The sequence below is a fragment of the Candoia aspera genome, chromosome 13 (assembly GCF_035149785.1).
Source record: "Candoia aspera isolate rCanAsp1 chromosome 13, rCanAsp1.hap2, whole genome shotgun sequence".
NCBI classification, from domain to species: Eukaryota; Metazoa; Chordata; class Lepidosauria; order Squamata; family Boidae; genus Candoia; species Candoia aspera.
This window is the reverse complement of record NC_086165.1, coordinates 9,682,874-9,701,580: the sequence shown is the minus strand read 5'-3', so window position 1 is coordinate 9,701,580 and position 18,707 is coordinate 9,682,874. Positions and strand designations below refer to the sequence as shown.

The 18,707-nt window shown below is 39.5% G+C and overlaps 1 protein-coding gene across 1 annotated transcript in view; it reads left to right on the top strand.

Moving 5' to 3' along the window:
* The window catches only part of FBN1 (fibrillin 1), a 173,034-nt gene that overhangs the window by 61,043 nt on the left and 93,284 nt on the right, over positions 1 to 18,707 (top strand). Inside the window, exons 8-12 of the mRNA XM_063314449.1 lie at positions 1,679 to 1,804; positions 11,154 to 11,312; positions 13,610 to 13,759; positions 14,469 to 14,621; positions 15,028 to 15,147. Of these exons, the coding sequence (XP_063170519.1) occupies positions 1,679 to 1,804; positions 11,154 to 11,312; positions 13,610 to 13,759; positions 14,469 to 14,621; positions 15,028 to 15,147 (708 nt within the window). The remainder of the gene's footprint in view (positions 1 to 1,678; positions 1,805 to 11,153; positions 11,313 to 13,609; positions 13,760 to 14,468; positions 14,622 to 15,027; positions 15,148 to 18,707) is intronic.

Sequence of the window (18,707 nt, the reverse complement as noted above, 5' to 3'; positions counted from 1 at the left end):
TAGGTTGTTTGCCTGGAGTAGCCCTTGCTAGAACAATATGGCTTATGTCAACAGAGACTCTAACATTTGAGGGCATGTTCTGTAATCCAGATTACATTTCTGTCCATTGTTTATGGCAGCCAATGACCTGGCAAGATCTTTCTTGCTGGTAAATCCAAAATGTTCCAAATAATTCATGCTGTTTACCAAAATCTTTCCCCATTGGTCACCCATTAAATTTTGTTTAGCAGCCATTGGCAACAAGAAACTATATTTATAGACATGATCTTGGCAATCTGTTATATTTGTGATGATGAGCTAATCAGCAAAGATATGGAAGACCCCACTGGGATTTTTTGCACGTTTTTGCAAAAATGTCACTATAATCCATCGGCTGTTTTCTTCCTGAATGCTGTATAGGGAGTGACTTTTGCCTCCCAGGATGGATCATATTCCTATAAAGATTTTAAAAAATAAGAATCAAATGGTAGGAATTGGAATGTTTGATAAGGACATCGATAGAGTCCTTATCAAACAGAGAGGGAGGAATGGTGAGTGGTGGCTATAGTTGTCAATAGATTAGTTTCAAGTATTTCATCTTTAAGCTGGTAGTGCCTCTGTTTACACAGGAGTCTGGCTTTACTGAAAGCAAAATCTCCAGGCTTTATTATAGGGCTGAGTCTAATCCAAACAGTATATCACTGTTTATATTAGTGTTGACATTAATATAAATACCATTGTCATCATTTCACGTGCTCTAGTTTCATTGATGCAAAGGCAAATAATGCTGGCCTTAGCAACAAGGTGCCATAAAATTACTATGTTCCAAAGTTTAATTTATATATTATTTGCAGGGCCTTGAGTACTACAATGACAGAACTGCTCTTCAATCACTTCATTCCTAGAAACAGAAGTTTAAGCTTTAACATACATACATACATACATATAAAAACTACCATGAAGTTACAATGTTTCTCCAATTCCTGATGTGTGGGGAGTACATTTGTTTACTTTACTGTAGAAAATACTTTTTGCTTCTGCTCCTACCATTTTCAGCAATTTTGGGGGTTGGACTCTGATGCATATTTATGTATTGCTCCCCTTGCTCTTGGATATGCTTTAAGAGACTGAATGGCTGAAACTTGTACCTGAACATAAGAACATCCCTGCTTTATTCATTTTCCCACCCTAGTCAGTCACTTGCTTTCAGGAAGTTCTCATGAAGTTGATGGATTGTAACACAAAATAAATAAAGACCTTCTAAAAGTGTTGTTGTTGATTCGTTCAGTCGCTTCCGACTCTTCGTGACTTCATGGACCAGCCCACGCCAGAGCTTCCTGTCGGTCGTCGACACCCCCAGCTCCCCCAGAGTTACCATCCCCCAAATTGTAAAGCTAGGTTTATTCATAGTAAATAGAGGCGAAAATCAGGAGTTGAAAGAAAATATACTTATGTGCAGGTTTTTTTGTTTTGTTTTTGCGAACCTGCTCTTTTGTATGATGTCTGTTAAAGGGGGCTCGAAGTTTCTTTTAAGATCACCATTTTATCTATGTACTATGTATATATTTTCTGATGTATGTGACTGATCATCACTGGGGCAGCTTTCATAGAGGCAATTGCCATTACATTTTTAGTGATGTTACCGTTTTCAAATAATCATGCTAAAGTGACCAAGTCGTCTTTGTTTCTAAAACCGTAGACATTGATGAATGCAGTACCATCCCTGGCATCTGTGAAGGGGGCGAATGTTCCAACACTATTAGCAGTTACTTCTGCAAATGTCCTTCTGGATATTCCACGACCCCAGATGGCACTGGATGCATTGGTGAGTAAGGAATTGCAAGCGCAGGTGTGGATATGGATAAGTCTGTGTAAAGCAACAAACAGAATCCAGCTCTTTGAATCCAAGAAAAGATGCAGAATTTCACAGAAATGTGATGTTAATATTTTTCGAGGTACTGGGGTTAGCTTTTGTAAAATGGTTATTCATATGTGAATTCCCTTCTGCAGCTTTAGAAGTGTCCTAACAGTCAGAAATCACGCTGAGACGAGGAGTAGGCCTCTAGTGTTTATTACTGCTACATTAAGCAGAATCCTAACCAACTGAAGAAGCGTGGGAAAAACCCAGACAGATAAACCCCGAAAGCTAAGGCGGGTCTGATCTGTGTCTCTTTGAATGGCTGCTCAACTCCTCAGTACTACGCCTGCGTTTTCCCCCCCGGATAGAGGCCCCCTCCTGCTCGCCATCAGTACTCATGACAAGAAGGAGCAAGACTTGGACCAGCTTTCTTCCTGCTTTCCTCTAACTAGATATTGGCAAATCCAGGGGGGATTGTTTGTTTTAAGGAAACAGCCCTCTTTGATTTGGGTTAGAAGTTGTGTTTTAAAATTGTCTGACTCTAGAGCTCATACCCGTTTCCCACTACTTCTAAGGTCAAGCAGCATATGTAATTGATTAAAAAGCACCCCCCCGCCAAAAAACCCCCAATCAATTAAAGAGTTTCCTATCATTCCAACATCTGATATACCTTTTCGACAGCTTTCTTGAACTCAATTCATCGGGATGTTATTGCCTACAACTTCCGTCATCCACAATAGGGTCCTTGGCTAAAGTTAATGTTCTATTAAGAAACATATATAAAATACCTTTTTTTAAAAACAAAACAAAACTATTTTCATTTAACCCAATGTTTCCTGATAAGATATGTGCATTTTTTAATCAGTGGCAACAGTATGTGAAGGAGCTGCATATTTCAGTAGTCTACAAGAATAAGAATGCAACTTACGTTGGTTTTGCCTGTGATGTATTGGAAACACAGATGTAATATGAGAAGGAAAAAAGTATTCAGAGACTAAGGGAAAAAAATCAGGAACCACTCCCTTCGTTAAAAGAAAAGAGAAGGGGAGAGAGAGAGAGAAGGGATTATAAGAATGCAGCTCTTATGACTTAATGTCTTTCTTTTATTAAGTCTGGACAGTTTCTGTGTGTTCCTGTTTGAAATACAATATGTGCACTTTTCCAAATGCAGATTTTACATATCACTTAATGTCAGAAGGGGTCACTTGAGGGGAAAATGCAGAACAAAACTAACATGGAATAGAACCAATCATATAAAATTTACTTTTTCCTTAGAAATCTGGAAAGCATTTATTTTGGGAGGTGATTCATTTTGGATGCCTTTTTAAATTTAGGGTGGTATTTGGTGTCTACTGTAGTTTGGACCTCAAAAGAGTATGTTATAATGCATTTTCATTGCTAATTACCCAGTATAAAATGTTATATGTACATTAATGAAAATATCTTTTGCTCTATATGGAGAAGCAGATATATTTGTGATTATTCTTGAAGCTGTTGGCACTTGGAATTCTAGACTCCAGCATTTGACGTGTTACCAGAGTGGTCACAGTCCTGCTTTCCATATCCTCCCAAACCAGATTATCTTGATTCTGATGCCACTGCTTGGTCCTTGGTTTTGAAAACGTGGCAAGGTTCTCTATAAGAGTATTCATTTCTATTTATTTTAATAGTTTGACCATGTAAGCCACCTAAGATTTTTTTTTTAATTTTGAAAAACAGACTGTAATGAATAAAAATAAAGTATAAATGTTAGCAGTTTTATAACATTTCCCAAACTGATGGTCCGTCTAAGTTTGTGTGTATCCCTCTTGGTTTATCTTGAAGACTATTTTGTGATTTGAATGCCAGCAAGGAAGCAAAGCATTTTGCATGAGTTCTTTCTTTTAAATCAGAGGCGTTCAGCCTATGATCTGTCATGCCTTATTCATGGTCCTAGGAGCTTCTCCACTATTTGCTGCCAGGTTCTAATTTTTAATATGATAAAAGTGCAAAAAGTACTAAATACATGAGGAACTATCTTACAAGTCCCAATTGGCAGTCATACCTTTTCAAAAACCTTAGGAAGTTCAGACCTGGTTCATACCAACTAGTATGAGTAGTGGCCAAATACCTTATACAGAAGTACAGAGAAGTACATAAAAATGGGCAGAGCTTCAACCACACCATCTTGACTTCTTTGAACACACTGTGCAGACACCCCTGGACATGTCTATGAAGTTATCAGCTGGACACCAAGGGGGCTTTATTTTTACATCGTATTAATTTATTAACCTCAAAAAAACCAAGATTATGGCAACCAGCTTGATTGATAACTGGCAAATAGAGGGAGAAAATGTAGAAGCAGTGAAAGACTTTGTATTCCTAGGTGCAAAGATTACTGCAGATGCTGACTGCAGTCAGGAAATCAGAAGACGCTTAATCCTTGGAAGAAGAGCAATGACAAATCTCGATAAAATAGTGAAGAGCAGAGACATCACACTGACAACAAAGGTCCACATAGTTAAAGCAATGGTGTTCCCCGTAGTAACATATGGCTGTGAGAGCTGGATCATAAGGAAGGCTGAGCGAAGGAAGATAGATGCTTTTGAACTGTGGTGTTGGAGGAAAATTCTGAGAGTGCCTTGGACTGCAAGAAGATCCAACCAGTCCATCCTCCAGGAAATAAAGCCAGACTGCTCACTTGAGGGAATGATATTCAAGGCAAAACTGAAATACTTTGGCCACATAATGAGAAGACAGGACACCCTGGAGAAGATGCTGATGCTAGGGAGAGTGGAAGGCAAAAGGAAGAGGGGCCGACCAAGGTGGATGGATGATATTCTAGAGGTGACGGAATCGTCCCTGAGGGAGCTGGGGGTGTTGACGACCGACAGGAAGCTCTGGCGTGAGCTGGTCCATGAAGTCACGAAGAGTCGGAAGCGACTAAACGAATAAACAACAACAAAATTAATTTATTACGTAGCTATCTTGTATTTAATTAATTCATTAATTAGTTTTGTCCTTGATCTCACCTGTTCCTTTGCCCTTGTCCTGCCCGCTCTGGGAGGTGCCAGCCCAGTGAAAAGGTTGTGATCCCCTGCTTTAAATATAGCTTTGGACTCATTTGGATTGTCTTCTATCTTGTCTTCTGCTTTCATGTCCGGGATGTGAATGAGAGTACGGCTAGCCAAACTATCAGGAACTGGAATCTTGATCCAAGTTCTACTCTTGGAATGCCTAAAAGAAATGGGAAGGGATGTGCCCCAGCCTTATTAATGAAGTTGCAAAGAATGTTTGGATATATTCCCTTTCTTGGTTTAGCAGCTTGTGGGGCAAATTATCTCGATCAAGCAATGTCTCCTCTGTCAATGCAATAGGGTGACAATATTTCTTACAGAATTTGAACTTAGCGCCTTTCTTGTGATGTCTCTGGACTCAAGTATTTTAATGTAATGACTGGATATTTAAGCAAGGGCAAGGAATAGTGAAGGTGTTATTCCAGACCCCTAGCCATTCTTAATTTCAGCAACGCTTTCAAGACAAAACTCGACTAATTCTCCACAGATAGCTTGGTTCTGTACCTTCTACATTTGCAGTATTTAAATGATGCTGGCCAAAACCCATGGAACTGGGCAAAAGATCTAGTCTGGAATTAGTCACACTGTGTTAGTCCAGAAGTCCTTTTCCTTTTCTGCATTTTCTATGCCTGTAATTCAGCTGTAAAGCTCTTCTTGGCCAGGATCAGGTTTGATTTAAAAACAGCTCTCTTCCTTTTCCTGTTCCACATCAACCATATTCTCAACTGAAACATCTTTTCTGAAAGGGTTTCTTAGTACAATTTGGGGGCGGAAAGCAACTCCTCTTGCAGGAAACTGTAGATGCCTGAGAAATAGCTCCATCCTGGAGCAACTCAAGCTGAAAAGGTTTGGACTTGAGACAGACAGTAGATTTTAAAACAGGAGATAGGAAGCAGATCCTGCAGTGAGGATAATGAAAGGATAAAAAAAGAGCATTCTGCCCTCTGTTACATCTCAGATCACTTTTCTCCTTCACCCCTATGTGCCTAGTCACTGTTTACTTCTCTCTTCTGCTGCCCTAGATTGCCTGTCTTTCACATCTGCCCACATTGATCCATGACCACCTTTTTTTGCAGCCTCATGGACCTCAGGAGCTAAGGCAGGTGAAGGGCAAAAAGAAAGCTGGCAAGTGGAATGAACTGGGAACTGGAGGAGGAGGAGGAGGAATCAAACAAGAGAATTGTGAATGGCAAGGAGATGCTCTAGGAAGGTCAGGCAGATAGTTGGAACAGGGGATCAGACATACATCATGTAGAACGTATGGTAGCAATAGGTGGGCTCCCTGATTGCTTTTGGAGACATATGCCAGTCCTGTGCCATGTTTTATCACCTGTTTTTAGAGAGCTGAAAGCAATGCAGAAAAAAACCCCCATAATTATCTATAACATACACCAGTCTTCCTCAATTTATGGTCCTTGGTTGCAGTTTGTAGGAAAACATTTTGCACTCTACTTTGGTTCAACTGTTTCAGGACTTGGGAGGCATAGCCTTGATTATACGGGAGAATGTGTGCTGTAACTTCCAGTTAGTGGGCTGTAAGTTTTCCGACAGCAAGAAGACCTGTTCAGGCTTTCCCATGCCTTGTTACTATGGCTTAGTTCTATGATCTGACTCTTAATCCTACATCATTGTTAGAATAAGGTGGCGCTGTAGGAAGCAAAGATAAAGTCCTAGATGAAAAGAACATGAAGTTTGGTTTAGAATTTTGGAGCTCAGTGTCTGAAACTCAAAAAATGATCCATGAAGTACAGCAAACTACAGACCACACTCTCTACTGGGCAAATAACTATTTAGAGGATAAAAGCCTTAATTTCTACTGGGCAACTACTTCTACAGACTTGACCAAATCAAATGCTTCATATTGTCAGTGGATCACAGTCACGAAAGCCAACGTCACTCATCACTGTTCCTTTCTGCAGCTGAAAAAAAAAAGTCTTTTCCCTTGGACTCCCATCAGCAGCACTAGATGAGCTATACCTTCGACCTGCCTGACTGGATATATTTTCCTGATTCCCTGGAGAATAAATTCATAACTATTTTATCTCTCTTAATTATTGGTAGGATGCTTTAAAAAAAAAAAAGACATAGTCACCCTGAATGTTTTGATTATATGTTGAAAGGAAAGGTGGGGGTTGTAAACTGATGGGTTGATTATGTGCCATCAAGTCATTGTTGACTCTTAGCTACGACATAAACAGATACTTTTAATAAATACCATACAATATTTTAAAGTATTTTAAAGCAAAGGCAACATTTTAAAGCGTACAAGTATTTTAAAGCAAAAGTACTGGGATTTGAGTGCACGCATGGGTTGCACTGATTTACTAGATTTCAGACTCAGAAATTCAGAAAACCTGCTTTTTTTTAAATGGACAGTAGGCTGCCAATATAACAATTATCTTTGCAACATGTTCTTCACAAGAATCTGAGAGTGACCTTTCTCTTCCTTTACAAACAGACTTGTTTTATTACTCAGCATCAAACCACATAGTTGCTTGTCGTATACCGAAATTGACAGGAAGAAACTGGTTGTGCAATAATTGCTCAAAGCTTCAGACCATGTTTTGTTTTGTTTGTTTGTTTTTAAAGTCTTACTTATTTCTGTTTTTCCTTGTCCCCTTTATTCCAAAATAGATTGAATTCTTTTGCTGAATATCTCTAATGTTCAGCATAACATCTTGGGTACATTATGTCCTCTGGATGATATCTGCCAGTGTATTTTCAAAATGGAGCCAACCCAGTTTTATAAACAGTTTTGAGAATACTGATTGACTTGCATTGTTCTTGCTTGCCCTTTGCATGTATCATTTCAATCTTGACCTTTGTGGGGAAACCTTTGAGGGCTGATGGACAACTAAATGAAAGCTTGGTTGACAGGGCAAGGCATTAGAGTTTTCTTGGCCTATAGCTTTAGGTGAAGGCTGAACAGCACATAATCCAATCCTTCCTTTGATTAATACATTCCAGAGCCAGTCATATTTAGTTCCAGTCCATGTCATTTGAGTTTAGCCAGAACACGTTTTCCTTTCCTAAATTATTTTTTCCTTTAAATTTTTTTTTACTCAAAATAGGCACGTTTATAAAAATTGCTAAGGAGACATTCAGAAAGGTGTACAATCTGATGGATGGAATATTCCAAAGTGTAAGAAATAAAGATAGTCATTTTTGATGGAAATTGGGGTGGGCGGATGAGTTCCTCACATTTCTTTCCAAGTGCAATCACGTAAAAATAGCCTTGCAAATTTTTTCTCACTGCTTTCCCTGACATACGCATGTCTTATTTGCAGATAATGCCATAATTTACTGCATAGCTTTGAATAATGATTTTGATTGAGCAACATTAGCCCAAGAGATTTTGCTCCATGGAAATCTACTTTAAATCTCTCTTTTACACACACACACACACACAGATGCACCACACATATAGATACTGCTCGTAAGATTGAACAGCTATGCTCACACCATTCAGGCAAAAATTCTACACTTTTGTATCCAGAGTGCGCTTAGGGTAATATCTGCATATGGTAATGTGTTAGACCAACCAGCCCAACTTTATTTGGGTCACTGGATGTTTGTTTTTCTAAATAAAAGCCTGAATGTCTTTCCCAAGATCCTGCAATACCATTGGTCCCATCAAAGTTGCCATCTTTTTTTTTTTTTTTAGTTTTGGCTGACTTGTGTCCAGTCATTTTTTCCCATTTTCTTTTTATATACTGTATGTTTGAAAGAATATGAGAAATATATGATACAAATAGGAAGATTGGGTGCAGGTAGTGAAATATGGACAGATAAATAATGAATCTGAAAGATCATAAAACTAATACATTCTAATACATTATTAGAAATTTATGATGTAAGTTATTCCATGTCCATTTTCTAATCAAAATCCATTGTCTGTATTGAACTTTAGGCTAAAATGCTTGGGTGACACAGCTGAAATAATTAAAAAAAGGTCTCTAGTCTAGATTGTAAATAGTGTGTTAAATCAATACTGTGACTTATGCATCAAAGTAAGGTATGAACTCTAAAACCCAAATTTTGAGTGTGGTGTGATTCCATGTAGCCCAGCTCCATGTCGGAGAAATGTGCTTCCTAAGTTTGAGAATAGATTGAGTTTTTTCTGACCCCCCAAATTTGCCGTCTGCTGCACTTAGTATCAGCAGTCTTCTCCTATCTGAATTCTTTGCCATTATCTTACTGGGAAGGAAGGTAGCTTGGCTTGACACATACATATTAGTACTGCCACTCCAGAAGGATGAACATAAAACACTGCAGATTTTTCTTCTAGGAAAAAAAATGTCTGGATACTGGGTGTTCATATCCTGCTGTCCCTTGCATTTCCAGGAATTCCTCGGTCTTCCAGACTTAAAGATTTTTGTTAATGGCTGCTGCCAGAGTTGAACTTCAGTATCTTTCTTCCAATTGTTTTTAAAACACAGATGTCTTCCAGTTTTATATAAATATGAAAAATAGATGGTATCTCATAAGCCAAGAAGGACCAGCTTTGAAGCTTTCTGTGTGACTGCTTTGTGCCTTGCTTTTTAAACCGTTTCAAAACATGTCCTTTGGGTTTCATATCTATCTTTTCTTGCCATCTGTGTTGTGTCTTGAACAGGGGCTAGAAGAGGAAAGGCAAGTAGGTTACAATGCCTGTCTTTCTAGATGCCGAAAATGCTGTTCAGAATGCAGGAATAGGTGACACTTGCTTGTCCCAGGATGTTTAATTTAATTCATTTTCATTAGCTTTCTTTCTCTAGATCATCTTTCTTCTTGATGTATGTCTAAATATTTTTTTTCCCAAGGATGCCCCACATATGCTGCCAACATGGAACTGGTTAAATGCTATACGTATAACTCTCTTTCAATTTAAATTAAAATTAGTCTGACTTGAAATCACTCATGAGGAGCTTTCAGGCAAGAGTTTTATTAACCCATTGCCCTGCCTCATTCATGAAAATGAATAGGGAATCTACGGGTCTTCCTTTTGTGTTTCTTGTTTCTTTGCTGCTACAGAAAGCCCACAAAGGAAATAAACAAGAGAGACTAACCACATAGTGTATTTTGATTGCTGGAAGTAGCAACTCTTTCTGAAGGAACCAGAGTAAAACCTTACATAGTTTATTGAATTGCTGTACTGTTGATACTAGACATATTTTATATTGCTTCCAGAGGCTAACCAAGGTTCAGTCACATTCTTGTGCAGCATTTATGGAAGAAAAGGACAGAACCCTGAAACCTTTCTATTAGTGGGGGCAACGAGATTGTCTGTCAGTCTCCTCAGCCTTCCCACTTCCCTCTTTTCAATAAGAATGCAGACTGTTTTGGAAAGGCTTGGTCTTAAATGGACAGGAGATCCATTGCCAATAAAGATCTGCTGCTTGGGGTGATGATGTGTGTAGAACTCCTTAGGATGTGAAGATTGTCTTGAGAAGTGCCCTTCAGAAATTATCACAGCACCACCTTGCATATGCTTTGTTTTTATCTTGCTGGAGAAAAGACCTTGGAGCAGAAAGCTCCCACTTGGTTAATCAAAGGGGATTGGAAATGTAGTTGGCTAAAAAAAAGCCAATATTATTTTGTTTATGCTCTACTGCACATTTTTGGGATGCAGAGGGAATGAGGTTCCCCTGAAATCTGTGGCTTCTACCCTTGATGGTGTTCTGGAAGACCTTAAATTGCTGGCTTTTCTTACAGGTCTTGGGCAAAGGTGCTGTAGAATGTTGTGTGTGCTGCTGGCCAGACCCTCATCTTGTTCATGATCTTTATTTTTTCTTGTTCTTTATTTTCCTGTTTTTTATTTGTCATATTGTATTTATTGTTTCTTACGTTGTGAGCCACCCAGAGTTGTGGTAGGTTTAAATGTTGACCCCACTACAAACCATTGCAGTAGCCTTCAGGTCAGAAGAAAAGATACAAGCTTATCTCCCCCACCTCACCCCCCCCCACTTTGAATTTTTTGGGAAATGGGACCTGTGATCCAGAGGGACCAGGTAAAGATTTCTCAGGAAGTAGCATCTTGTGAGTTAAAGACAAAATTAAAGGAGTGGAGAGAATGAGAGATAAGGGAAGAAAGAACAAAAATATTGTAGTAGTATATAACTATAATTCATACCAAGCCATAAAATATTTAGCAAACTACTGGATGTAATGGGTAGATCCCCTGTTGAGAGGGATGTATGTGTAAGGAGAGAAATTATCTTTATCCACCAAAAAACTATTCTCTAGAGTTGAAGGATGTTTCCATTTCTTCCCTGGAACAGATGTACGCCCAGGATATTGTTTTACTTCTCTCATCAATGGCCGTTGCAACAATCAACTCCAGCAGGTGCTCACCAAAATCCAGTGCTGCTGTGATGCTGGACGATGCTGGTCTCCGGGAGCTACTAGTGCCCCAGAAATGTGCCCCATTCGTGCTACTGGTATGGAATTGATGATCTGCCATTTAGATGTATTAAAATCTTCTAATTTTTCACTGGGGGATTCTGTTGAAATGTTATAGGGAAATGCAAAGTACTGTAATGACTGGAGCTAAGACACAGTCCTGGGAGGAGGAAACACATGAGGAAGACTCTGGCCGATAGCCCTCCCGTGAGAATTGATTTGTTTTAATTGCAAGATAGCCAAATTATTTCAGCTGTTATTACCAGTCGCTCTTTTATAGCAGCTCTCTGGTGAATCAGATGGCACAAAGAAATTAATTGTAGCTCAGCCAATAATGGTCTGTCCAAGAAAGCTAGATGGTATTTTTTAAAAAAATAAATAAATTCCAAATCTATAGCCAGGTCATACATTTTACTGGAAAAATCTATCCCAAATATACAGCTGGATGATACCTTAATTAGGAGCAGCCAAAATAATACAAAATGGTGTGGAAGCGTTTGAGTTATCCAGAGCTCTTCATCAAGATGCCAGATAGAAAAAAAGGGTGTGGAAGAAGAAAAACATTAAACAAAACAGAACAGGTGGGCTGTTTAAAGCTGTTGTAAGTCCCAAAATGGAGGAAGTGGGTCCTTTTGTATCAGTTTGGCTGGCCCTAATAGAAAGTTTGCCCTGTTATGGGCTTTGGGTTGATTTGAGCGTTTTTTCAAGTGTAAACATAGGTATGATTGGTTTTTATGGTATTATTTTGATTAGAATCAGACAATGAAGTGGTTATTAGCTAAGACAGAGTTTTGGAAAGGCATAATATTCTGATCAGTGGATGAAGCCAGAATTTTTGATATGTTGCATTTCCATCCTCCACCTCATAGGACATCTTCAGAAAGAGCTTCAGAGTCTTATATCTACTAAGAAAATGACAGCTATTTTGAGATAAAAGTCATTCAAAAATACAGTTGTGGATCAGGATCATGTTGCTTGTGTTCACGTTTGCCTTATTAGTGTATTTTTTGGATGCTTATACTATCAGTGGAAGGCCTTACTTCTACAGGTAGTCCTCACTTAACAACTGTTTGTTTAGCGACCATCCAGAATTATGACAATGCTGAAAAAATCAACTTATGACCTTTCCGTGTACTTACAAATGTTGCAACATCCCTGCATTCACCTGATCGTGATTCAGATACCTGGCAACTATTGCACACTTACAATGGTTGCCGCGTCCTGTGGTCACATGATCACCATGATAAGCAAAATCGATAGGGGACTGTGTGATTCACTTAATGACCATGTGATTCACTTAACAACTGTGGTGAGTTGCTTAATGACCACTGCAAAAGTCATAAAATTGAGTCCAGATTCGCTTAATGAATGCATTGCTTAGGGACCTAAATTTCAGTCCCAATTGTGGTTGTTAAGTGAGGACTACCTGTACTCCATTGGTACCCATCGTAGAGAAAGAAAGGGCAGTGTATAATTTGGTTGGCTTTTCTTTTTTCAGATGCCCTCCCCTCCCCTGGAATGATAGGAGACTATAGATGACTCCTGATTTCCTGAGGCACCAGGCTTTTCCTCTCACTCAAGCAACCATTCAATGACCAGATGGTATTGCTTCTTCGAAAAAACTCCCACATGTGCCTGGCAGGTTCACTGAATAAACTCAAAGCCCTGGGGACCATCAGTCCACGGAAACCAACTGTGGTGCAGCATTAAAGCACTTCCTATTCTCTATCTGACTCTGTGCTTCCCAGCCAGAGTAGCCCAAATCATGAGGTTTTTCTTTCTCTGAGCATTTGGGTCCATGCAGCATCTTTCACCTTGCCCTTCCCATCAGCACTTCAGTATGACTTCCTTCCTTCCCTTTGTTCCTCCCCAGGAGAAGTCACACTATTGCTCCAGTCATCTTCAGTTCTCAGTTACCCACAAAAAATACTGTTTTCTCCACAAATGGTTTAGCTGTCAAATGGGACAGTTCTTTCAGATTTGCTGAAAATACAGTGAGAAGTCAGAAAAGCTTTCCCCCCCCGTTTTTTGGGGGGCAGGTGGGATGGCCTTCTTAAATTTGTGGTCAATTTGTTTGCAGGAATGGGGGTGGGGGCAAACACAATATATATTTGGGGAAACTGTTGCTCGAGGCAAGAACTGAGTACATGCCACCAATTCTTTAGCAACAGGAATATTCAGGCACAAATTTAGCAGATGGTTCTACTTAGAGTGCATTAATAACTCAGCGTGACAGCTGTATGTAATATTGAGTATTAGTCCCTAATTGGCTATAAAATCAACATAAAGCAATGGCTGGTCACTCTTTATTCAATAATTTTGTGTTTTCTTTCAGAGGAGTTCCGCAAATTATGTATATATGGCAGTTTGCCAGCTGGGAGACCAGACACGCCTATTGTCCCCAGACCACCTTCTATCTTCCCATCTGAAATATTTCCACCAGTATTTCCACCAGATGGGATTCTGCCTTCTCGAAGACCCCCAGGTAAAACTAAATTTAAAAACTTTATTTTCCCCTGGTTTAATCCTATCTTTCATCTGGTTTGTGTTCTTTGTTAACAGTGAACTTGGCTCTTGCCAACTTCTTTGTCCTTTATGACTCTTCGTAAAGCAAGCAACGTTTCAGGTTACCCAGATAACAGCAGATCCTAATAATTTTGTACATTTTGTTTTCTTCTGCCCAGAAGGTCCCCCAAACATTCATTTTTCCCCTTAACTTTTAATTATGCTCTGTAGGACTTTGAGATATTTTGATACTTTCTTCCCTTCCTTTTCTAGTCTTCTATCTCTTTGAGGCCCTGGAAGATGATGCTTGTTGAGAAACCAAGTGTAATCTGTTAAAAAACACGTTAGGATGAATGTGTTTTAGAAGCTATTTGTTGTGAAGGTTTTTTTTTTTACAGACTGCAAATCCAGCTTATTTTGTACTGGAAGATATCAGAGCAGATCAGCTTAGTTCCAAAGTGGGTATGTTGCAGACAAACCCTTCACCATGAATAAGAACTTGGCTTAATAGGAAGAAGAAGTGTCTGTTAGTCAGATTAAGAACTGCTATCTGCAGTAACAACATACTTACCAACTGTGGGCACAATCTCAATGTAATCACTAATAACCAGGTAGATTTTAACTAAATTTACATTTAAAAAATGTATCAAATGCATCCGATATTGAATTTTACATTTTTAAAATTTCAGGTATTGTGTCAGTGAATGTCACTCGGCCACAAGTCAACTTCTGCCAGTTATATCAAAATCTCTGCATTAACGGACGCTGTATTCCGACTCCTGGAAGCTATCGTTGTGAATGCAAGAAAGGGTTTGAATTGGACCTTAGAGGAGAATGCATAGGTATGTCCACCTATCAGATTTATGTCATACCAGGTACTTTTTCTTGTTCTTTCCCTTCCCTTCTGTCATTTTTCAGCTGAGTGTTTCAGGAGGCTGCATGCTCCCTTTCTCAAACGAGCTGAATTTGGAAAACATTTTGCTGGGAAACCTTTGGCGCCACATGGCTAATCTGTGAGAAACAGATTTCATTCTGACAAGAAAAAAGTATGGGTTTAGAGGTCCATTCTGATAAGTCTAAGTTCACCCAAGCAGAGAAATGATGAAAGATGAATATTCTTAACCAGAGTACTGTTTAACACTGTTTGGGTTTTTCAAAAGCATGCTTTGCATATGTGAAGCAAGTCAGGAAAGGAAACTTCCACACCGCTTGCCAAAGCCTGCCAGAAATATCTTCTGTCTCTTGCAGATGTTGATGAATGTGAGAGAAATCCCTGCATTGGTGGAGACTGTGTGAACACACAAGGTTCCTACATATGCCAGTGTCGCCCTGGATATCAGAGTACCCTGATGAGGACAGAATGCCGAGGTAGAGTACAGCCCTGTAGAAATACCAAAACTGCTACCCACACACCACTCTTTGTTGTTGTTTCCTGAAGTTTTAACAGCATATTCAATTTCCATTGAAATGCCAGTTTTCAGCTACATGGCTCCTGATGCACCATTACAGCAGTAGACAAGCTGCAACAATACTGACCATATATAACAACAATAAAGGGCACACAAAAATATCCCGATCAGCCAAAGGGGGGAAAAAAGAGCTCCTACTGGCCTTTAAAATGAGGCAAAGTTTTCTTATTAAAGCTTTATGCATAGTAGCTGCTGCCTTAAAGAGAGCCAGTTTGGTGTGGTGGTGAAGGCCCCAGGCTAGGAACTGGGAGACTGTGAGTTCTAGTCCCGCCTTGGGCACAAAGCCAGCTGGGTGACCGTGGGCCAGTCACCCTCTCTCAGCCCTAGGAAGCAGGCAATGGCAAACCACTTCTGAAAATCCTTGCCAAGGAAACTGCAGGGAGGTGTCCAGGCAGTTGCCAGGAGTCAAGACTGACTTGGAACCAAGTAACACAAAATAAACAAACAAAAACAACAACCCTGCCTTAAATTGTTCTGGTTTGCACTGTTTTTTTTTCCAGTTTGTTTAGTTTAGTTTATTATGGTCCTAGACCAGAGCAACTTAAAAATAAAATGATGATAATCAATAGATACATCAAAATCATAACCAAAATAATATACCATCTCGTATGTAAAATCATATGAACATAAAACAATATTTATAACTAGCCAGTATAAAGAACCTGGCTAACTTCCTGAGATCTCCACCTCCTGTTTAGGAGGTTGAGGTAGCCATCCTCAGCCCTGCCTAAATTTTGGGTTGTGATTGGAGAAATGTATGAAGTCCAAATATCTCTGTAAAGAGGCAGTGCAGCAGTCCTCTACCCACAGTTCTGATTTCCCTCTCACCCCATGGGCAGAGGTTCTCTTTAGGAATTCTGTTTATTTATTTATATGACCTATATAGCCACCCATCTCACACAAGGGTCTCTGGGTGGCTGGCAAGGATTAAAACACAGAAAAACCCACAGCCTAGGCACCCAAGGATAAACAATAACTCCACTCACAGAAAAATCACATTGATAACAGCAGAGCTCATCTAGCCTCCTGACCCAAAATCCTGGGGAAACATCCAGGAATGTCACAAAACCTGCTCTACAAAAGGACAGGTGGGAGGGTGTTACAACAGGCTAATAAAAATGGTCTTTTGGGATGCCCTAGTAAGCATATAATGTTCAGGTGCAATGCTTTTTTCTGGTCTTTCTGGGATAAAGGAAGGTGGAACCTGATTGAAACCATTTTGGAGGCCCATCTCTCTGGCATGGTGTTAAAGAAGGATTCGGCCTGTTCAAACCCCAGAGATCAGTGCACCGGGTGAAAGTCCACAATACCTTATGGTGGAATTACATGATTTCCACCAGGAATTATGTTGAAGAGTCAGAGCAGCTGAAGTACTTGAACTAAAAATTAATTTCCGCCAATAGCTAACACATGCTATCTGTGCTCGAGTGTTAATTGATGGGTGGTTTGAAAGACCGCCTAGATTTGCATGAACCTTCCTGTTTTTGAGATCACTTTCAGAGACCCCCTTTTTGTAGGTTTTAGAGCTACTTTATTCTTGGGCAGAGGTTCTTATGAGAGAAAAGATGTACAGACAGAGGCACCCACAGGATTGAAGGCTTTTGTTAAAACGAAAAGAGAGGCAAACTGTGTGATGCGCCTTCCACTCTTTTCGTATGTGCTTGTGACTTCAGGGCACGGGTACAAAAATGGCAGAGCTCGCATCATGATGGCAGGATACTGCTTCCATCATTTACTCTCCATTTACCCCTCCTGCAGATGTCTGGTCTCAGATATCCAAGATCCAAATGGATTACAGCTTAAATTCAAGACTAATATCTCAATTTGGTTCCTAACTTTACTGAAAGTCATGGATGTTATCCTGCAGAACTGATGTTGCTTGATAATTTCTTCCTCCAGTCTCAGATGATGAATAGCCTGAGACAACAAATGGTTTCAGATTCCTTTTGGCTTGTGTACTGTCTTCAAGGGTAGTCCTGGATTGACAGTTTGTAGTACAGTAGTCAATTTAGGACACTGCATTCTTCTCATATCTAAAGCTAATGAAATATGATACTGGGGTTTGCAGCAGAATGAGAATCTAGGACCAAGGCCACCTCTGAGAGCATGCCAAAAGTATGAAGCTAAAACTAACTCAGCCTTATTTAGATATATGCACAATTTTCTAAATCTCTTAGCCTCAGACACAGTTGATTTTCGATATAAAATAACTTCTTATTGAGATTATTTGTTCAACTGAATCCAGACAGGTGCTCAAGTTTTAACTGGGATTTGAGGTGAAATAAATAGTTGTGCATTAGGGACAATTCACACCAATCCCTGGTGTGGTTTTTAGATAAATGTTAAAAAATCATGGGATATAGAACAGAACCTTGTTGTGGCCATTATGTTAGTATTAAGGAGTTACAGAAACCTCTCATCACCCTTAATCTTATCAATTAGAAACACTACAGTAACCTCCCAATGATTAATTCTTGCATGTGATTTGTAATCATTGGTGAATAAACTCTGAGAAAATCAGAGAGCCAACAGAGACATACTTTCCCAATCTCCCTTATGGCCGAGGTGGTCAACCAGAGTGACCAACTCATCTCAGTCCTGGAATGTAATGTGAAATAATGTTCAAGTAAGTCCAGAACATCAGTTCCATCATGTAGAATCTCATCCTGGCTCTTGGTTTGCAAGGGAACTCAGGTGACATATGATAAATCCTTTAGACTCCTGGGACGTCATGTCTTTGAATTAAAAACCGAGATACTGTTCTTTCTTCAACTATTCTATGCTAGAAAGAGAAGACCAAACTGGGCTTTTGATGTAGAGAAACAAGGGCCAACTTTTCTATAAGAATACAAGTAAAAGCAGCTTGCAGATGATGATCTTTATGCTCCAAGATATAGTTAATGGAATCGTGTGTTTAGTGTTTTTTTTAATAATTGTAGTAGGAACATGCAGAGGAAGTACACAGATCTAGAAATCTCTGCAGGATTAAGGAGATCTAGAAGAGAAACAAAGGATTAAAAGACAAAGCCTAGAGAATTTAAGTTTAAGCACAACAGGCTATAAAAGAAGAAAAGAGGCTCAATGATGTCATGTCATTTTGCCAAAAAGCCTGAAAAGAAACTCTCCCCTATCCTCCCCCCGGCACCAGTCCTGAAAGTCAAATTGCTAACAATATGAAAGGAAAGCAGTCATAGAAACTACTTTCTAGTGGAGTGTACAGAAAGGTAGGCCATAATACACAAATATCCACTTAATGGGGTTGAGGGGAATGGGGAGTATGGAAGCCCAATTCAGCAATAGCTTCTATTTCCATGTGTCTGTTTTCTGCCTAGACCTTCTCATAAAGGATGTTTCTGAGCAAAAACAGTCGGGAAACAAGAAATGCTAGAACTCTATTGAGAGAGATTATAATAACAGAATATTAAAAGCCTGATCGTTTTCCCCCTTCCCTCCCTTTTA